This window comes from Ambystoma mexicanum, chromosome 6p, assembly GCF_040938575.1.
Source record: "Ambystoma mexicanum isolate Mex_15411 chromosome 6p, UKY_AmexF1_1, whole genome shotgun sequence".
NCBI lineage: Eukaryota > Metazoa > Chordata > Amphibia > Caudata > Ambystomatidae > Ambystoma > Ambystoma mexicanum.
The window spans coordinates 1501277730-1501299898 of NC_090935.1; the positions used below are offsets into that span (position 1 = coordinate 1501277730).

Here is a 22169-nt window from a genome sequence, read left to right on the forward strand (position 1 = left end):
CAATAACTTATCTATCAATGATGCTTGGGTCTCGTCCTTCAAACCAGACTGCTGTAGCCAAGCATGCCTCTTGATGACTGTGCTTTCAGCAATTAATCTGCTGGCGTTATCCGCGGCATCAAAGGTTGATTTTAAAATGCAACCTGATACGGCTCTCCCCTCGGCCGAAACTCGTGCCAATTGGCTTTTTAAGGGTTCTGGGGCGGAGTCTGAGAGCCGCGACTTCTTCCCATTGATGGCAGTTGTAACTAGCAAGCAGGGCGGTGGAGTTTGCAATCCTTGCCTGGTAGGCGGAAGTGGAGGCTACTTTCCTGCCCAAGCCATAATTCTTCTTGCTCTCCTTGTCGGGGGGAGCTTCGGACGATGACCAGGGTGTTCCCGCCCTCTTACGGGTGTTTGTAACAACCAGGGAGTCCGGTTTGAGATGTCCCCTTATGTATAGTGGGCGAGATTGGGCTGCCCTGAAAAGCTTTTCAATTCTGGGGTTACTGTCCTAGTGAGATTGGGGTTAACAAGGGAAGGGTCTATCCTCCTTTGTATTGACTTAAGGATAGGGATGGCATGAGCAACAGGTCTCCTTTCTCCCACCAGTTCCTCTGCAAAGTCCCTCTCTTCCTGAGCACCTTGGGTGTCAATGTGGAAGTGCTGTGCCGCTCTGGACAGGACCTCATTCAGGAGAGGTTGGTTGTCGACCGGGGAGTCGGTAACCGCGAGCTCTTTCTCTACTGGGGAATTACCCTGTATGCATCTGGGTCGTCCTCTTCCTCCTCCTCCTCTTGGTCCTCATCATCCCCGTAATAGCCTGTCCCAGTTTGTTCTTCGAACATGCCCACTTCTGGATCCTCAACAAAGGATGGATCTTCCTGGTATTGAGAATAGGGCTGTATATAGAAGGGGTTTGAAGATAGAGTTGGTGCTTCACTGTAACGCTCACCTGATTTCCACGGAGGCGCTGGGCTGGACTGAGCTGTCGCCGTGTCTTCTAGTGTGACTCGTAGATCTCGGCCTTCTCCTAGGGCTGGTCCCCTTCTCACGATGTACCGGACGTGTAGAGTGAGGTGTCTGCAGACGGAAGAACAAGGATTTAGGAACTGGATTGACTGAACTTCTCCTTCCTCAGTCCTCTTATTCGAACCAAGAGCGTGGCTTGCTCACCTTAGATATATTAAGGCCGGGCTCTCCATCCTGCGTCTTTGCAGGGGCGCAAGTACCAGTTACTTCACTGGTTCACTGACAATCCTCTTGATTGCAGAGGTTGATGTTGGAAGATACCGCCGTTTACCGCACGAGCGGTTTCTTGATAGTTATTGGAGCACCCTTAATTTAGTCCCTTGCTCAGTCTCAGGGTGTCAAGATTGACATTGTAGAGGAATGATGCGGCGAGCAGGTGAGTAGGAAAGATGACCGGTTGCTGTCACCCTTTCTAATGTCTCTTTGTCCTGCAGGTTTAGGTGCAATGGACGCTGATGAATAAGTGCCCAGGATCGTGCAAGCGCGTATGTACGAAGAAGATGAAGCGCGGTGCACGTAAGTAAAATGACTGCTGTTTGTTTCAAAAGCACGCCTTAATGTCTCTTTTGTCCTTGCAGATCGTGGATGCAGAGAGCGTTGCTAGATGGATGCCGGCGAACGTGCGAGCGCGTAAGTAGAAAGTTTATGGTTGGTTTAGAATGCGCCTTAAAATGTCTCCCTTTGTTTTGCAGATGCCGGCATGGAGCGCTTCTTGAAGTTCAGAACGTGCGGAGCGCAGGTAAGCAATTCAAGAATGCAATGCTTAATCAAGTCCTTTTCTTTGCAGATGTTGATGGGGAGCCGAAGAAAGCGGCGGAAGGCTTTGGAAGATGCCGCCGTATTTGGTAAGTAAGAGCGCTGCTCTCGAATTGAATTCTGCTAACCTGTTGTTTTGTCTTGGCAGGTGCAGCTGAGGATCGGATCTCTAGCAGGTAAGGAATTCGTTTTCACAGGAACTGGAGCTGAAGAATCTCAGGAAGACTGGAGCTGACATGGTGAGCGTCCTGCTGCAGATGCAGAATAACGCGAAGCACGTTTCATCAATCGGGTGTGGTTTAAATAGCCTTCTGTAGTGCTTAGGCGTCTTCTTCCACAGCCTCGCCCAGGTAAGAAAAGAGTTCCTGTGTTCTGATTCCAGGGAGTGTCTCCTGCCCCACCCAGACAGGAAAAGTAGTTCCAGGCAGAGAAGGATCAGAAGACCATCGAGCTGGTAAGTAAGCAGCATGGTCTGCTGCAGGTAGGTCCACCCAAGCACTCTTAAGCATTATGAGCCCGGCGCTTCCAGCGCCGGGACCGGTCATCTTTATGAGCCTGGTGCCACTGGCGCCAGGACAAGGTCCAAAAGGTCCCGATAGGGACTGGCTGGTACCCAGGATCAAGGTTATGGGCCTGCTTGCAAGGATGTGAGGCAAGTCCTGACCCCTTGGAAGCAGGGATCATGACAGCACCCCCCCCTCAAGGCCCCTCCCAAGCTTGACTTCTCCGGGGGTCTTGGTTTGTTAGGAAATGTTCGATGAAATTTCTTGACTAAACGAGGTGCGTGGACATGTTCTGCAGGTTCCCAAGACCTTTTCTGGGGGCCATAACCTTTCCAGTCAATCAGATAGTATAGCCTTGATTTGGAGATTTTGGAATCTAAGATGTTTTTGATTTCAAACTCGAGTTCTCCATCAACTAGGATAGGTTCTGGAGATTTAGTCAATTGGGTCTCTGGCTGCACAGGTTTTAGTAGCGAGACATGGAAGACTGGGTGCATTTTCATATGAGGGGGCAAGTCCAACTTGACTGCCACTGGGTTTATCATGGTAGTGATTGAGTAGGGTCCCAGGTATCTTGGGTTGAAGGTGCGCGGTCCTTTTAGGGGTAAATGTTTGGTGGATAACCAGACTTGATCTCCTACTTGATATTGAGGGGCCTCCTTCCGATGTTGGTCTGCTCCTTTCTTGTATTGTTCCTTAGCCCTTTGCAGATGGGAAGTGGCTTCCTTAAAGGCTTGGGTGATTGCAGAATGCAGGTGGTCTACTGCTGGTGTCCCTAGATCCTGAGGTGGATCCAGATTAGAGGTTCGAGGATGGCTACCATATAAAAGAAAAAACTGAGTTTTTCCGGTTCCAGAGTGGACTGAATTATTGTAAGCGTACTCGGCTATCCAAAGGATGTCCTTCCAAGTTCTTTCTGTTTGTTGCAGCATGCAGCGTAAGTACTGTTCCAAAGTTTGATTGGTCCTCTCGGTCTGTCCGTCGGTTTGGGGGTGGTGACTGGTTGAAAGCCTTACATCAATTTGAGCCAACCGACAGCAACTCTGCCAAAAGTGGGAGACAAATTGACTTCCTCTATCCGAGATTAAAACTGAAGGAAAGCCGTGCAACCGAACAATGTTTTCGAGAAACTCCCGGGCCAGGATTGCTGCTGACGGTAGACCTTTCAGTGGGATGAAGTGCGCCATCTTGGAGAATAGGTCCACGATTACTAAGATCGTATTATTTCCGGAACATGAAGGTAAGTCGGTGATGAAATCCATGGAGAGAGTATGCCAGGGACGAGGTGGGATGTCAAGTGGGCGTAAGAGGCCTGCTGGTTTCTCCTTTTGACTTTTATTTTGAGCGCACACTCCACAGGACATTACAAAGTCTCTGATATCCTTGCTCCAAGACGGCCACCAGAAGTGACGCTTGATCTTTTCCGAGGTCTTGGCCATACCGGGGTGTCCCTCCATTAGGAAGTCGTGATAACAAGAGATGACTTGATTCTGTAAACTAGCACAGGGTAGATATAACCGTTCTTGGAAGTACAATAGGTCGTTCTTCACCGTGAAGTCTTTTCCCTGAAGATGCCAATTCTGTATGTCTGCTGGAGTTATAAGTTGTTTAACTTTGGCTTCAACTTCTTCGATGGATTGTGTGCCGATTAGACCTAGGATTCTTTGTTCGGGAATGATAGGTACGGGTTCAGGATTGACCATGTGCTCTTCCACTCCCATCCGGGAAAGGGCATCAGCTTTACCGTTCTTGTTGCCTGGTCGGTAGGTAATGACGAAGTCAAACTCGGCAAAAAATAGTGCCCAGCAGAGTTTTCTGGAGGATTGAGCTTTAGCTGTCTTTAGGTATTGTAAGTTGCGGTGGTCTGTAATCACTGTGACTGTGTGTCTGGCACCCAGAAGATAGTGTCGCCAGGCCTTGAAGGCGGACTTAATAGCCAGAAGTTCCTTATCGGTAATGGTGTAGTTGATTTCAGGAGCCAAGAATTTGCGGGACCAAAATGCCACGGGGTGTAACTGGTTTGTTTCTGGATCTCTTTGCGATAGGACTTCACCCATCGCAAGACTGGAGGCGTCGGTTTCTACGATGTAAGGAAGCTCTGGGCGGGGATGTCTCAAAACAGGAGCGGAGATAAACTTGGCTTTTAACTCTTGGAAGGCTTGCTCCGCCTCGGTAGACCACACAAAGCGTTTGTTTTTCCTTAGAAGGGCAGTAATGGGCTGGACTATTCGGGAGAATTCTGGAATGAATCTACAGTAGAAATTGGCGAAACCCAACATGCTTTGGACTCCTTTCACCGACGTTGGTGATGGCCACTTAATGATAGCGTCTACCTTTCTTGAATCCATGTGGACTCCATTTGGTGATAGAATGAATCCCAGAAATTCGACCTCGGTGACATGGAAAACGCACTTCTCAAGCTTGGCAAAGAGTTTATGTTGGCGAAGCCTCTCAAGAACTGCCCTGACGTGTTTCCGGTGATCGGCCTCAGATGATGAATATATAAGGATATCGTCGATGTAGACAACTGTACACACGTCAATTAGTTCTCTGAGGACGTCATTCATGAAGTACTGGAAGGCGGCCGGGGCGTTACATAGTCCAAAGGGCATTACTTGATACTCAAATAATCCATACTTGGTGCGGAAGGCCGTCTTCCATTCGTCGCCCTCTTTTATTCGGACCAAGTGGTAAGCTCCTCTGAGATCCAACTTCGTATAAATGCGAGCATTCTTGACTTGGTCTAGAAGTTCAGGGATCAATGGCAAAGGATATCTGTTCTTGACTGTAATCTGATTCAGGGCGCGATAATCGATACATGTTCTGAGATCCCCTTCCTTTTTCGGAACGAAGAACAGAGCTGAAGAGGCTGGAGACTTAGAAGGACGAATAAATCCATTGGCCAGGTATTGGTCCAAATACTGCCTAAGGTGAAGATTTTCTGGTTCGGTGAGAGCATAGATCCTACTACATGGAGGAGTGGACCCAGGTACCAGGTCTATCTGACAGTCGTATGACCTGTGCGGGGGTAGGGAGTTGGCTTGTTCTTTCTGGAAGACATCTTGGAACTCTAGATATTCAGGAGGCAGTTGGGGACCCTCGGATGTAATTGCTGCCAGCTTAATGTCGGACTTCAGATAACAAGTGAAGGCACATTCCGGAAACTGAATCGTCTTTGCTCGCCAATCAATTTGAGGATTGTGTTTTTCTAACCAAGGGATCCCCAGGATAATTTGAAACTGAGGGGCCTTGATCACATCAAACACGATCTCCTCACGATGTCCATTTTGGCTTACTAACGTCACTCCCTCGGTGGTATGGGTAACTGGTCCGGAAGCTATTTCCATACCATCCACTGTGGTAATAACGTCTTTAACCATTTTAGGACAGAGAGGTAGATTCATCCTGGATGCCATCTCGCGATCCACATAATTGCCGATTGCTCCACTGTCAATGTATGCCTTGATGGCATGCAAACGATCTGGCTTCTCGGGGCTTATTAGGACCATGGGCACAATGAAATGCGAGGTCAAAGAACTGGTTTTAACGCTCGGCAAGCGGACCTCTACACTTGTCGGGCGAGGTTGTTTCCCGATTCTGGCTTTTCGATGCTTTTGTCGGAAGCTCCCACGGTCTTCTTAGCAGGTTTCACCGGGCATTCACGAAGAAAATGTCCTGAATTCCCACAATAGAGGCACAATTGCAGCTGTCTTCTTCTTTCTCGTTCCTTTTGTGTTAATGGCCCTTTCACGACTCCTATTTGCATGGGTTCTACGGTATCGACTCCTTTGTCGGAACTCTGTGGTCTTGAAAAAACCCGAGCTTCGAATCTGGAGCGATCAGCGTTCCTATTCTGTAACCTGTGATCCAGTTGAACCACCAGGTCAATATATTCAGAACAATCTTGCGGAGGATTTACTACTTGGGCCAGGACATCTTTGAGTTCTCCACGCAACCCCCTATAAAACAGCGTAATCCTTTTATCCTCGGGCCATCTGGCTTCAACTACCAGTCTGTTAAATGATGCAATATATGCCAGAAGATCCTGATTACCTTGTCGTAAAGAGAGGAGTTCGTTATCTAAGGCCTGTCCCTGAGAGTGTCTGGCAAATAGTCTTTCCATACTGGACTGGAAGGCCTGAAAATTACGAAGAATCGGGTCATCCTGGGTTACCAGGGGAATTGACCAGTCTGCAGCACTGCCACTTAGATATGAAAGTACGAATGCCACTTTGGCCTGATCAGTGGGAAATGCAGCTGGCCTACACAGGAAGTGCAGACGACATTGATTGATGAACACTGCAAACCTTTTGGGATCTCCTGAGAAGCGTTCGGGTGGAGCCAAAGGCACATTTCCAGGTAGATTAATTTGTACAGGATTAGTGGAGGTCGCTGGGATATTACCCCCCCCCCCGGGGTCGGCAGCGGTGTTTGCCCCGCCTGCGTTTGTAACAACTGTCTAGCAAGATCATCTGTGCGCTCTTTGGACACAATTAGCTCCCTCCTTAGGGCGTTCGTTTCCTGGCGCGCTGCTAGTACTTCTGCTCTTAACTCCCCTAGCAACTGGGCTAGTTGGTCAGTATCTGAGGTTTCCATTGCGCCTGGGTGGAGGATTTGTGGTGGGCTTCGCGTTCTGTAACGCTCACCTGATTTCCACGGAGGCGCCAAGCTGGACTGAGCTGTCGCCGTGTCTTCTAGTGTGACTCATAGATCTCGGCCTTCTCCTAGGGCTGGTCCCCTTCTCACGATGTACCGGACGTGTAGAATGAGGTGTCTGCAGACGGAAGAACAAGGATTTAGGAACTGGATTGACTGAACTTCTCCTTCCTCAGTCCTCTTATTCGAACCAAGGGCGTGGCTTGCTCACCTTAGATATATTAAGGCCGGGCTCTCCATCCTGCGTCTTTGCAGGGGCGCAAGTACCAGTTACTTCACTGGTTCACTGACAATCCTCTTGATTGCAGAGGTTGATGTTGGAAGATACTGCCGTTTACCGCACGAGCGGTTTCTTGATAGTTATTGGAGCACACTTAATTTAGTCCCTTGCTCAGTCTCAGGGTGTCAAGATTGAAATTGTAGAGGAATGATGCGAGCAGGTGAGTAGGAAAGATGACCGGTTGCTGTCACCCTTTCTAATGTCTCTCTGTCCTGCAGGTTTAGGTGCAATGGACGCTGATGAATAAGTGCCCAGGATCGTGCAAGCGCGTATGTACGAAGAAGATGAAGCGCGGTGCACGTAAGTAAAATGACTGCTGTTTGTTTCAAAAGCACGCCTTTTTGTCCTTGCAGATCGTGGATGCAGAGAGCGTTGCTAGATGGATGCCGGCGAACGTGCGAGCGCGTAAGTAGAAAGTTTATGGTTGGTTTAGAATGCGCCTTAAAATGTCTCCCTTTGTTTTGCAGATGCTGGCATGCAGCGCTTCTTGAAGTTCAGAACGTGCGGAGCGCAGGTAAGCAATTCAAGAATGCAATGCTTAATAAAGTCCTTTTCTTTGCAGATGTCGATGGGGAGCCGAAGAAAGCGGCGGAAGGCTTTGGAAGATGCCGCCGTATTTGGTAAGTAAGAGCGCTGCTCTCGAATTGAATTCTGCTAACCTGTTGTTTTGTCTTGGCAGGTGCAGCTGAGGATCGGATCTCTAGCAGGTAAGGAATTCGTTTTCACAGGAACTGGAGCTGAAGAATCTCAGGAAGACTGGAGCTGACATGGTGAGCGTCCTGCTGCTGATGCAGAATAACGCGAAGCACGTTTCATCAATCGGGTGTGGTTTAAATAGCCTTCTGTAGTGCTTAGGCATCTTCTTCCACAGCCTCGCCCAGGTAAGAAAAGAGTTCCTGTGTTCTGATTCCAGGGAGTGGCTCCTGCCCCACCCAGACAGGAAAAGTAGTTCCAGGCAGAGAAGGATCAGAAGACCATCGAGCTGGTAAGTAAGCAGCATGGTCTGCTGCAGGTAGGTCCACCCAAGCACTCTTAAGCATTATGAGCCCGGCGCTTCCAGCGCCGGGACCGGTCATCTTTATGAGCCTGGTGCCACTGGCGCCAGGACAAGGTCCAAAAGGTCCCGATAGGGACTGGCTGGTACCCAGGATCAAGGTTATGGGCCTGCTTCCAAGGATGTGAGGCAAGTTCTGACCCCTTGGAAGCAGGGATCATGACATTCACCCCGGGACTTCCTTTTTGGGGGTATTGGATCCTTCGAGCCTGAGGGAGTTGACCCTTCTGGTGTATAAGAGAGAAAGTGTTCCGGGTTCTTGGCATAGAAATCTGCCAATGATGACATCCTTGACATTACTCTGTCTATGTCCTCACTGGACCATTCCTTTGAACTGGGAATAACTCTTTCCTGGAGTGCTTTCCCTGTTTTATCCTGACTAGACCTACTGGTTTGAACAGGGGTCTTAGGGACAAAAGATTGATATTTGTCCTGGCTAGACTTACTGGCCTGAACAGGGGCCTTAAGGACAGGGGTCTGAGACTTGTCCGTCTGTTTAGGTGGAGTAGAATGTAATGGAAGTAGGCTGGGACTGCTTACTTCGTTGTTTTCCCCCCTCCCCGTGGGTGGAAGCGTGCTTCCCCGACTTTTGGGCCCTATCGGAGCTTTTTGATGCCTGGCGTCGAAATTCGGGGGTAGAGTCCCTGTCTCTGGAGAGTGTAAGGGATTCGGTAGCAGCCTTACCGCTGCCTGCAGGCGCCGACTCATGGAGTGCGGCTTGGGGGTAGAGGTCGGCGTCGTCCTCCGACGACCGAACCTCAGTCACTAAGGGGAGCGAGGCACTTTTAGCAACAGTGGAGGGTTGCTTGGTGCCATGAGGCGATCTCGAACGCGAATGCCCAGAGGACACCGATTCGGTGGACCGTTCTCTACGTGCCTCTTGCCGAGAACTCGACGTGCGCGTCGAGTCTCGGTTGGACTTCTGTTTGCTGGAAGTGGTGTGGGTAGCGCTCGTGTCGCCGGAGGTCTTCCCCATAGCTGCCCTGCCGGACAACCTTCCGAGGTCGGGGACTTGCGCTTGGCTGTCCATCGACGCCACATTGCCCTCGCCGTCCGAAAGTACGGCATCGCTGAAGGCACCCTCCGCGGCCATGGCCTCTTGTCGCCTGGTGTGGTGGGCCCAACGCTTTGTCAAACGGTCCTTAAGGGTCTTCGGTTTAAACCGACTGCACGCTCTGCAATTCGCCTCGGGGTGGTCCCGCGGCAAGCAGGTTACACGTGGCGTGTCTGTCAACCCAAGGATACTTGCGGTTGCACTTGGGGCAAAATTGAAAGGGGGTACCCTCCATCCCTATGGCAGCGGGCTGGGAGTGTAGGAATATAAGTAATGTACCTATATTAAACAGAGTGTAGGATATGTGCCACCCCCTACTTGCAGGGCCGAGTCCAGAGGACTTCCGAGGCCCGGGCCGAGGCCAGAGGCCTTCCAAGGCCCAAATCCGTTGCTGTAGTCCGACGGTTGAATTTTCTCCGATCCGGCGTCGAGTGTCGATGTGGTGGAATAAATGGGGAAATATATAACAATATTAGCAAAATCTGACTAAGTCAGGGAACTCCGCTCAGTGCTTCCGACCAGCATTGCGGAAAAAACAATCTGAGGGTCCTAGACGCGTGAGGGATCATGGGTACAGTGGACGTCACAATAGGGATAGTATTACTGGCACGCCCTGTGTCGACGCCCAATTTTCGAGTTTCGAAAAACAAACTAATACTCCGCAGCTTCCACTAGATGTCGGCCTATGCACAGCATGTGATCTAAGCAGATTCCACAAGCCTCAGAAATAATGATATGTTTGTGAAACGTTCTTTGAACTGAAACACAATACAAAGAAAGAAAAAAAATATATGGCGATGTTCCAAGGAGATGTAAGTGAAATATTAGAAATCTGCCTTTCTATGGAAGTATATGAAGATGGTGTCTTTAGCAATAGTAGCATCCGGCTGGCATGACCGAACCAACCAGTAGTCCTGTAATGTGCAGAATGACCAGCAGTTCTGGTGCACATTCTTAGCGCCACAAGTGGATCTATGCACCACCCCCTCTTTGGCCTGCAGTCCCAGCTCACTTCTGCTCCACACCAGTGGTTCTGTTCATGTCAAGCAGCCTTGGAAAGTGTAAGGAGGGGTTTTCAGGTGCAGCTTAATTTTCCTTTATCATGGTGGCCATCTGTGCTGGTGTGTTTTTAAAAAAAAATGTATTTTTTTTATTTTTTGGGGGGGTTCTCGGTCCCAGCACACTTTCATTGTACTTTTTTCCCCAGTTTTTGGTCTGATTTATGACGTCGGACAGTAATAGCCTTCTATCCTGCAACTGCTGATTATCTTGGGTTTTAACTGTATCATTTTAAACAAGAGGTTAAGTTAACTAATGCACGTGGCAAATAACTGGGTTTAATGTGGATTAAGTTTGTGTGTATTGTTAATGGAGTAATCCGAATAAACTTTAAACAAAAAAAGATTTGTGTCTCAAGACATCCGCCCTTGTTGATGCCCTTGCTTTCTTGGGGCTGTTAACTTGGGACTCATACATGGCATTTCCCAGATGGCACAGGTAGTTGCCTAGATGGCTTTTTGTCCCATTGCACATTGTTTTAACACTTACATTATTCTTCAAGCAATGCCACATCATCAGAAATCCACACAATCGGTACATCGGTAACACTTGTTTGTTTTAACTTTATTCACACTGAAATAGAGAAGATATTTGGACTTATTCTGGTGATGGTACCCGCTATATTCCCCTACATAATACTGTAGTAGCCAGTGAATGCCAGTTGCCCAACCTCATAGTGCAAGCTTTATCCAACATTGGTGTTAGCGTGACTTACCATCTTCCCATCGCTATTGTTCAGCTCAAGTCCCCACAAGTATATGTCTTTACATATATTATTAGGAAGTGTCTTCAAGTTTTCTGTCTCGTTGGCTGGTAAGTAGATCCTTCATTTGTGTGGCATCCAGTTCATTGCTATTCTTCATTCTAAAGACCCTTATGCGTAGGAGCTAATCTTTTAATTTTCTTTCTTGCGCATTGCTTCGCTTGTGGTTATTGGCTATTCGCACCCAGGGAAGGGCGATCAGGCAATCGGGTGCCTGGCACAGCAGGCGAGATTATAAATCACTGCCTGCTGTCCCATCCACCCGAGGCCCTTCTCCGGGTGGGTTTCTTTTCTTCGTTTTTTTTCTTTTCTAATGCCTCCCTACGTTTGGGGAAAAATCAAATTCCCCTTCCCCCGCAGCCCAATTTACCTGCAGGAGGAGCATCGGGGACCGGAGCACAAGGGTCCTGTCCTGATGCTCCTCTTCTCTGGCCTTCGCCATCGAAAGAGGAAAAGGATGACGGCAGCCATTTTCCGACATGTTTTCAATGGTGGTCATCTGGAAAGGGACATTGTCCTTTTTCTATTTTCATGGCAGCAGCCATTTTTATCTTAAATATCTGCACCCTGGGAAACCCTAGGGTGCGAAGAACTTTGACGCTCTGCCGCCGGGCAGATATGGCATTTAGCGGCCCGCAGCCTGAGCTGAGGTGAGGCCCTTGCTTTGCTCTGGCCTACCAAAGCTCGGGATGGTGGGCCCTTAAATGCCATGTCCGCCAGCGCAGCTTGAAAGTTATATTGGCAGAGACTAGTTTGGATGGTTTGCTATGAAAATCCAGTGGCAGATATATCTGCGTGGAAACTGAACTTGGGCGAATGATGTGAGGTGATATAAAATAGTACATAAGAAAAAAAGGTAGCTAGGTGAAAAGTGGACTCCTTTTGTTAAAATCTTAATACAAAACAGTAACTTACTAGCTGCTTTAAAAGGCTTTCTAAATATTGCGGTGTGCACTTTGCAGGTGTAGGCTCATGATGCCATGTTGGGTGATCTGGGAAACCTTCCTGTGTAGTGCTTTGAAAACTTAACTGAAAAAAAATAATACTGAAACTTAGATATGCTTCTTAATAGATTTACATAATAAGGCAATCAAGTTATCATTGCTTAGTTTTAATTGCTGTGGTTCTAAACTGAATGACCTGCAAACGTATTTAAAATTCGTACTTGAAAATCATTGTTTCATCAATTCTTAAAATGTTACCCTTTGCTTTTGTAGGTTGGTAATAGGGGGACCATTAAAGATTACCCAGGCTTCAATGCAGGACATGATGCAGATGTTCTTCGGAAAGCAATGAAAGGCTTAGGTAAGTATCAAAACCCCATTGCTCAATCAACCTCAAGTGCCTTTAGACAAATGCTTATAAGATTTCAATAAAATTGCCAGCCCCAGAAGGTTGGTGTGTGTGTGTGTGTGTGTGTATATATTATATCATTCAAAGGTAGGAGGGATGTTGTATGTCATTTTCACTCATGTTTATAGTTCAAAAAAGGACAGTACAGATATGTAAGTCATTTAGCTCAGGATCTTGCAGCAAACGAGTAAAGGCTAGGAGCACATGTTCATTGATCCTGATCTTCACCACAGGCCTTCATTGCTTCAAATGCATCATTTGTGATGAGTCATATCTGTTTATCAGATGGCTCATGATTACTCCACCATGCACATGGGAGAGGGCACACTTATAGCAGCGGTCAAGGTGGAGGTAGCCATTTCATGCATTTCACGTTCTCCACATTGCTTGATGCAATCTCTAGAGGTCTTGGGTACAAAGATCCAAGTGACTCTTGAGTCCAGGAGACATTAGCACCATGAGCAGTATTTGGGCTTGGTAAAGTTCTGATGTCTTGGTGTTTACTTTACCCATAAGTGAGCTTGGACTGCACAAGTGAACTTGCAAGCAGCCTAGCTCTCCTAGATCAATGGCGTACTGGCACACTGGCACACTTGGGTGAAAAGAGCAGATGGCCTTTCAGTAGAGCTCATTACAGATCTATAGGGCAGAGGCGTAGGGCCTGAGCGGGCAAGGCCCACCCAGCAGCGCTGTGAGTTTGCCCAAAAAAGGGGTGGTAGTTAGCCGGGCAAGAATGTTCAGCAGGCAGCTTTTTTAGGAGAGGGTGCACAAGAGTGCTTAAGGGGTTGAGGAAAGGAGCCAGTGGTGAATGAGTGGTTGCAGAGGTCAGCCAAGGCTGGAGCGAGAGAGGCGGTGTTGTCCTTGATGGTTCTGGAGTAACAGGGAAGCACCTGTTTAGAGGAGACTTTCATAGAGCAGACAACTCTAGAGATCTCAACTGGTGCAATGGGAGAGAAAGAGGAGAGTATGGAGCTAAGGGAGGCAAGAGAAGTCGGAAGCAGGGAGGGAGATCAGATAAGAGAGGACAGGATGTCCAGAGTTTTGCAGGAAAAGTGGGAGGCCGGTGCAGAGTAGAGGGCCTGGGTGGGAGGAGGAGAGGAGACTGCGATGGGATTGGAAAGTTCCTTGCAGATTTGAGTTCAGCCATGTTATTGGTGGCACCAGAGATGCAGGCTTCAACATGAGCCCTCTTCTTGGAGTAGATGGCGAGATGCCATTGCCTATGGAATAGGCGGCAGGCCAGTTTGTCAAAGGATGAGCTAGATGCCTGCCATTTCTGCTCTTCAGCTTTACACTTGCGTTTCAAAGCGACCAAGTCAGAGTTGTACCAAGAGTTGCATTTGGAGGCAGGCTTCATGCAGAGCCTCATGACGGGGCAAGGATGTCCAGGGTGATAGGGAGTTGGAGGTTAGCTGAACAGAGTCAGAAGGAGAGTCCAGTGAAGGGGGCGGAGGAGGGATGAAGGGACGCCTCTCTGTGGCCTTTTATAGCCTTGCCTTTCACTGCTTGCTCCAATCGTCTGTTTGATTGGTTCTAATCTTGATCTAATTGTATGGAGTTCATAACGCACATAACACAGCCTCTTGAATTGTGTTATATATTACACCGCTACTGTCTGTGTTTGGCTTCCTGAGCTAATAAAAAAGGCAAGTGGCCATCTTAGCATGCATTGGAACTCCTGCCTCTATGAAGTTTCTTTATTGCTTCACAATGGCTTTGAGCCATGGCCCTGCACCATCCTCCCCGGGCATGCTCCCATTGTGGAATTACTGACTGCCATCTGTATACTGGAAGGTTTACCGTAAGTATGAATTTCTTCTGTGTCCGTGTGGATCCTTGGACGCCGGTATGCTACAACTTAGTATTGTCGGTGTCTGCTGTGATTCCCTTCGGCATGGGGGATCCTGCATCTTTTTTTTTTCTCCTACCGCAGCACGTTCAATTAGTCTGTTTTGCCACATGAGGCAACATTGAGGTTCTTTTTTTGTTTGCATTTGTTTGTGAATTGTTTTATGCATAAAACCTTTCACAATATGTCACACAATTATTGATTATCACAATCATTTAAGATTTAGGTGGTTCTGTCGGAATCCAAAGGGCCCTGCACCATATGGAGCCCCAGTTCTTGGGATACACACCAAGCTCCCAGAACATAGTTTTGCCTGGGTTCATAGTTTGATAAATTTACAATCAAATTCCCTAACGTGCAAGAAGGAATTGGGGACATGGCTTTGAGCTAGAGGACTTGTTTGAGCTCTTGTCAAAGACTACCTCTATCCGGCTAAGGCCAGTGACCCAGAAAGAGTTTCTGTAGCACCCACTGGCTGCAGAGCCTGGTCCATGTTTAGGGATGGAGTCAATGGGCCGACTTTGTTGCAGTCCTCAGAAGAATAGGCAACACCCCAGCAATTATGTCAGCATGTTGGGAGGCCCCTACTCAACAGATGTATCCAAGATTGCATAACCGATATGGCACTGACACCTCCTTAAAACATCTCTCTATTAGCCGAATACGTGCCAGGGATAAAAAAATCACATTGTGGATCATTCCATTCATCACTTCCAGGACGCACACAAATGTGAACTAGACCGGAGCATACTGCAGGACGGCTTTCGACATGTGCATGCCAGACAGAAGTACTGGACCGGGATTCAAACCTGCGTTGCTCTGTTTTCTTGCTTCCAAGACAAATGCGTTGCCCCTGAGCTATCCTCCTGACCTGGGGTCATTGGGCAATGCTATGTCAATCAAGTGGTAGGGGATAAATGTATATGCTTTTTGCCCTTACAGCAATGATTCAGAAGGTGGTGTAAAAGATGCAAGCCACACAATTGACACTCCTACACATTCCAACAAGATTGACCAAACAACTATAATATCCAACTTTACTTCCAATGTCAGTAACATCCCACAGCAAGTTTCTGGTACATCAAACGCTTCTTACTCCATGCCAATGAGGGATCTCTTGCTCTGTTTCAGACGGTATGAATTTAGCAGCTTGGCTTCTGAGGTCATACAATGTGGCTGTTTCCAATTCCTACAAAGGTTAATGAAAATGATTGGGGGTTGATAAAACCTAAAGCAAGGTTTTGTTCTCTTGATAATGAATGGGAAAGCTATTTGGTCTCGTGTAACCAATTCAATATTTATCCCTTACATCCATCAGAAAGGAACATCATTATTTACGTAATGCATTTACGAGATTGTGAGCAATTGTGTAACTCTGTGTATATTTTATATTTATCTCCGATATCGGCATACACCACTTTACAAAAGGAACATGCATGGTGAAAAGTACCACTGGTAAGGAGTAAAAAGATTGCACCCATTGGTGGCAAAAGTAGCCTCAGATTGGGATTTAATTATATTTGCATAGCATCATGCCTGCCTCCTTTTGAATGTATGCACTGATTTTACTTGACTGTTACTTCCTTTCACAGTGACCAATATACAGGTCCTAAAAGCAGAAGAATGTTTCCTTACCCATTCAAAAGGAAAGGGTGTTTTTCAAAGCAAAAGTTAGATCTATATCGTGTTAATTCTGAAATTAATAAACCTGCCTAAAAACAACCCAAATCAGATCCAGAAAAGTGTCTGCACAGTCAAAGAAATGTTATGTGCTTGGTTAACCAAACACAAGATATTTGAAAGATCATTCAATTCTTTGTGGCTTACAACTTTGCACACAAGCACTGTCCTGTAAGTAAATCGGAAATGGCGTACAAGAGTGCTGTAAACTGGCAGACATGCAATTCTAAGACACTCCTAGAGCTCATTCAACTACAGAAACAGCAGCTACAATAGCTAAAATGGGCCATTTGCTAATAAATTCCATTCAGCAAAACGTAATTCTGTACATGCTGTCAGAAAGCATTTACAGCATAGCCACTTAACGCGGGCTAGTTCCCAATTGGTACAAGCAGTATTCAAGAACCTATTTGATACTTTTCCAATAGCGCACTCAGAAGTGTAGTCAAGATTATCTAACAAGTGGGGTCTGAAGCTAATGTAGTTGAGCCCACTGCAGTGACATTAACATCTGTAAATGCCCACACAGAGCTGCTGAGTGGGTATTTACAGATTTTGGGTGGGCCTTGCCCACTCAGGCCCCACCCTGTCTACTCCTCGGAGCACACCTTCTTCCAAGGAGGGATACCACTGTGAGAAACCAGAAGGTTTCTAACCCACTAGTGCCATCGGTTTTGGATCCAGTTCCTCGGGGTGGACCAGTGCAGGAGGATCACCTGGGTGAAGGGTCTTCAGGAAGTGGGAGACCAGATGGAGAGATGCGTTATCCCCTTCCCTGTAATACCTCTACCCCATCCTACCAGGTAGGATATTTAGGAACTCTACCCACAGCCCCTTATACAACGCGAACACTTTCTCACAGACAGCCCGCTATGAGAGAAAACAGACTAACACCCGAGCAGTATACCTGTCGTGTCCCAATACAATGGTCAGGTGAGGTCAGGCAATTCCTGACCCATCGCACACACCTAACTTCCATTAAGCTTCCCTACACGATAAAAGGCGGAGCACGAGAGCACACTCTGAGCGAGGCAAGGCACATGAGGAAACGGCACTTTCGAGACGGCAGCTAACAAGAGCGGAAAGACTGCAAAACAGAAGGGGATCACAAGGAGGGAAGTTCCCTTCACTTTTCCTACAAGGAACTATTACTTTCAGAGACCTCGAGAATAGAAAGGGTAAGACCAAGAAACCAGGTTGAAGAATCCTGCATTGTGTGTTGGAGATACCCGGGGCCCTCCCGCATCAATAATCAAGGTGGGAGAAGTGGCAGATGCTGTGGTACCGTCCTTGGCTCCAGAAATAAGCAGCGTCATTGAATTAACACAGCCGGTGAGTTGGGGAGACGATACAAGACCGGTCTGTGTTGAAACCAAGGTTGCAAGCAGCAACATTGTATGGTGAGCACTGAAACGAACATTGTCAAAATAAGTGTTAAAACACTTGTTATAAGAGACGCAAGTAAAGCTGAACTGCTGACGAGAGATTGACCTTTAAAAACAAGATACAATACCTTGGACAGAGCAGTCCGGCACCGCCGGGGTGCTCAGTCAAAGGTCTCTGTAAGGTATCCAACTGAGAAGTGGCAAAAGTGAAATGAGAAAAAGGTTACATCAAGAAGAAAACGAGTTAACGTGAATCGAAGTAGTCCTGCGACGGGTCACGCAAAATCCTGTGCACAGTCGAAAGTCTTCGATTTTGATGAAGTAGAGAAATGTGGTCCGTGCCCAGCGGAGGAAGACCAATTGAAGGCTTTGTGTTCAAGTGGGTCTGAGCGCAGTGGAGGCAGACCCAGGGTGAACAGCAAATCACCGAAGAAGTGGTATATGTGAAATCCTAAGAACAAAGGATCTTTAATGTTTGTGGTGTTGCATCAGGCCCTCTGAAATAAGAGACTTTGAATGGCAAAGAGACCTTGGCACAGAAGGTCCTGACGTTGAAGTTCTTTGTGGGATATATTTACCCACTCAGCTGTACTCCCTTCCATAACCAAGCTGCACTTCAGCAGAAGCAGCAAAATGGCTGTTCTGGCTCCTTTGAGCACCACTGCCTCACACCAAAACTGCGTTTTGCAGCAACAACAAGATGGCTGCACCATCTTGCCAAGCACATATTGGGTAGAATGGAACCAGGGGGCACACTGAAAAATCCCGCCAGTGTGTTCTTACATGTATAAAAGAAGGGGAGTGAAAAAGCAGCACAGCTTTGCTGCAAGCCCAAAGTTCCCATTGAAAAAGAAAAATATTTACATTTAAAAATTATGCTGCCCTGATGTTATTTTCCTCTGATTCCTCATCACAATACTTTTATTAATGAGACTCTGCCATGCCCTCCACATTCACATTGTGCTCTAGCAGTCAAGAGCAGTATCCGTGAATCACGGGCTGTTGTTCAGTTTTGAAGGAATCAAAAGTAGCTTTACTTCAGCTACACAGGAAACACTTTACTTTTGGGCTACAAAATATCAAAGATCAATGCATCAGAAAAGCCCTGGCTTTCTGGGCCTATGTCAATTTCAGTGCATCTATATTTAAGCAAAGTGCTGCATACAAGAAACTAACTCTGGGCTCCAAAACAATGTGGGAAGTCAGAGGGAAGAGAAAAACGGAATTTGCAAAGACAATACCAGCAGTCACCACAAGTTTAAAATGTACTTTTGCAAAGAAAGAAAAATACTTGTTTAAAAGTGTATGTTGGATAAGGCCCTGCCCTTATCTGGCAATATGAAGGGGTTTTGTGCTGGGAAACCTATATGGGAGATCTTATTTAACAGGCTTTATTCTGATTTATTGTCATGATGCCTACCTCCAAGGAGCCAGGTCCGACCCAGCAACCCCAGAGGCAGGCATCATTTCCCCCAGGGAAGTGCCAGCGAGCCCAAGCTGGGGCCCTTTGGACACAGTCCTGGCGCCTTAGGCGCCAGGCTCATAAAGCTAGACATGTGTTCAAGTGTTTTAAGGTGCACTTACTTGATGCAGACCATGCTGCTACATCCAGGCCCTCTTGAGGCCTGAATGGAACTACTTTACCTGTGGACCTACTTTCCCCTGGGTGTGGTCGGGGAAGGATACATACCTGATCGGTGGAAGGATACATACCCGGAACTTCTTCCAAAGCTATTTAAACCACGCCCGATCAGCAACTCACGCTTCGCGTTGTTCTGCTCCTCGCAGCTGGACGCTCACCGTGTCAGCTCCTGCATCTGGACTTCAGCCACGCCTGTCAGCATCCTGGGTCACCTGCTAAGAGAGAATTGGAGAGAAAGAAGACCTTACCTGCTAAAGCTGCATCACAGAGACTTCACACCGACGATCCTGAAAGGGAAGACATCATTTTAAAAGCATTTCGCTTCGATCACTGCAGCACTGCATTTCACTCACCTTTCCTGGGCACCTCCATCTTCAGCAGCGATCATCCGGATCCGCAGCCACTTCCCAGTGCCTAGAGAGAAAAAGACAAGAACACAAGGTGAGAGAAGGAAGGGAATAGGAAAAGCTCAGTTTCCTTCTAAGACTTACATGTTGGGTCATTCCCATTTCATTTCGGGTCCTGCCGCTTCCTGGCATTACGGACCCCGGCCCCTATGGGGAAAAAAGACAAAGACATTGAATGAGCGAATGCAAAGACATTACCCGAACGCTCATCCAGAACTTACCTGTCATTTACTGGAACTGCACGTTTCACTTCGGGTCGGCGCCATATCTCCGGCATTCCGAACCTCGGCCCCTAAGGGGAAAAAAGACATAAGCGATTAGCGCTTGCTGCAATAAGGCAATGAACATTATTATAAGGCTTGAACTTTTGAACTTGCTACAGAACTCTTACAGCGCCTTACCTGAATAGTCAAGCTTATTTGAACTCCCATCAAACCTCAATCCAGTGAAGTAACTGGGTTTCAACGCGCCCCTGCATCAGAAGCAGGATGGAGAACTCATCCTTCCAGACCCTAAGGTGAGACTTCACGGGGAATCGAGGAAGGGTATCGTGGAGGGCTGGAAGGGAGTGGGAGGCTTGAGCATTATTCCGTCAGTAGGTAATACTCCCTTTTCACGCACAGGGGAATATTCCTGCGAGCCAGTGAGTCCATCTTCAGAGTCCTGCGCTTCACCATAGAAGAAGCATCAGCACTCGAAGCCAGACCTGCGCCTCCGTGGGAATCAGGTGAGCGTGACATTTATAACAAAAATAAATAAAATAAGGAATTAAACTGCATTGGCTAGATTTTGCAAGCTCCGGAACAGGTTTTTCCTGTTGGCAAAGCTAAGGCTTCCCCCAAAAGGGAACCACCATAAACTTCCAGGACACTTGGCTGATAATTGTTAGGTTGGGAAACTTTGACTGACAAAGTTCAAATACTCATCAGACTTCAGTCTGGGCTGAGGCCTTCTACAATAGAAATTTTGGGACACGAGTATGTGAAAAGAAAATCGCACCTCCCCAAGACTTCTACAAGAAGCTTCAAAGAAAAAATGCATGCCGACGCTGGGCTAAGGGGGGTTGCATGGAAAGGCATGACAATATTTGGAGGACAATGCTGACAGCTATTTTATTAAGAAACTTTTCAGACTTTTATCTTTGCAACCAGACTTTGCAGGAATGTAAAAAGTTAACAGTTTCAATGTAATTTCGTGGGTTTTAATTTAAGACATTGTAGCATTCTATGCCATATTGTGAACATAAGTGGCAGAGAATTGGGTATTCTAAGGAAAGTATGTATGATGCCATTGCGAATTTCAATGCTGACATGACAAACTATAATCCACACACATGTATAAAGTTATTGGATTTTAGGCTGAATATTTCTCACTAAAAACAACAAAACAATTGTTAAACAGACGAAACAAAAGTCTTATAAACTGTAGATTTGGACTGGCATGCTCTGCATAAAATATGTAATCTGCTCATGTAATTTGTTAAAATGCTACCACTGTACAAATGTGTCATTTATGTCAAAACTGGATTTTAGCAAAAGTAACTGTGGGAGGGTCTAGACATTGTAAAACTAGCATCATAAATCTGACATCATGCCCTTGAAACTCAACCAGCTGAGAGCAAGGTGTCAACCATTACCCCTGACCAATCCAGTTGTTTAGAGGTGTGCTTCGCTAAGCCACACCACATCATCGGGTGATGTCACCATGCCTTATAAATTAGAATGGTTGACAGCACTCTAGACACACTTTCCTGTGCCTGCGTTCCTGATCTTCTACCTTCATCTTGCCAGACTCCAGATCCCGCTGCAAAGCCAAAGCATAGCTAATTCCAGATCCCACTGCAAGGCCAAAGCATAGCTAATTCCAGATCCCACTGCAAGGCCAAAGCATAGCTGACCAGATTCTACTCCAGCAAGGCCAAAGCATAGATGACCCCATCTCAGCAAAGGCCTTGATCCAGAAATCCCACTAAAATCCCATTAAAAGGGGGAAAAGCTGTGGTACCTTTTAGCTTCCTGAGACCAGACTGGCTTGTCCACTACCTGCATCCAGCTGTACTTGCCATCCGGTGACCAGACCCTTGCCCAGCTGTATTTTGCCAGAAGAGTCCGCTATCTGGTGACCAGAATATTTTGTGACCAGAACCCTGACTGTTCCAAAATTCCTTACTACTGTTCCAAAATTCCAGACCCAAGCGTGGACTGTATGTCCCATCCCATATAAACACATAGCCTACTCCATCTTGACCCTTTTGTCTTTATTCCACTCTCTAAGCAATCCTACCCACACCCTGTTTTCTTGTTAAAACTGTTAGTATTCTCTGTGCACCCTGTCCTTGACATTCTCGCGCCATCTCTCTATTAATTCTGTCTTGTGTAGATCATAAGCCCTTAGTCATTTTTTAAGTAATCATACTAATTTCCTCTTAAAGTTGAATGCTGGGGTGACAAGGTTGACGTTGCGAATCAACCTTGGATCTTACTGTGTCCCTCTTTAACAATATAGTCTTAATAATCTAGTTTAAGTGAAACTTGTCCTATTTCTCAGCTGATTTTCTCTCTTCCACGGCTTTATTTGACCAAAAGCGAACCTTCTTCTATCTTGCAAATTTCATCCAGTTCTGTAGCTAGAGACCTCCTTTCACCTCTATATTGTCGCTGTGATATAGATCTATTCCCCAGCCCAAAAACACATTCCAATCAGTTTTTTACATTTAA

General features: G+C 46.9%; 1 protein-coding gene across 1 annotated transcript in view; it reads left to right on the forward strand.

Annotated features, from left to right (window-relative positions):
• ANXA3 (annexin A3) overlaps nt 1-22169 on the forward strand; it is a 542330-nt gene that overhangs the window by 90021 nt on the left and 430140 nt on the right. Inside the window, exon 3 of the mRNA XM_069626342.1 lies at nt 12354-12441. Within this exon, the coding sequence (XP_069482443.1) occupies nt 12354-12441 (88 nt within the window). The remainder of the gene's footprint in view (nt 1-12353; nt 12442-22169) is intronic.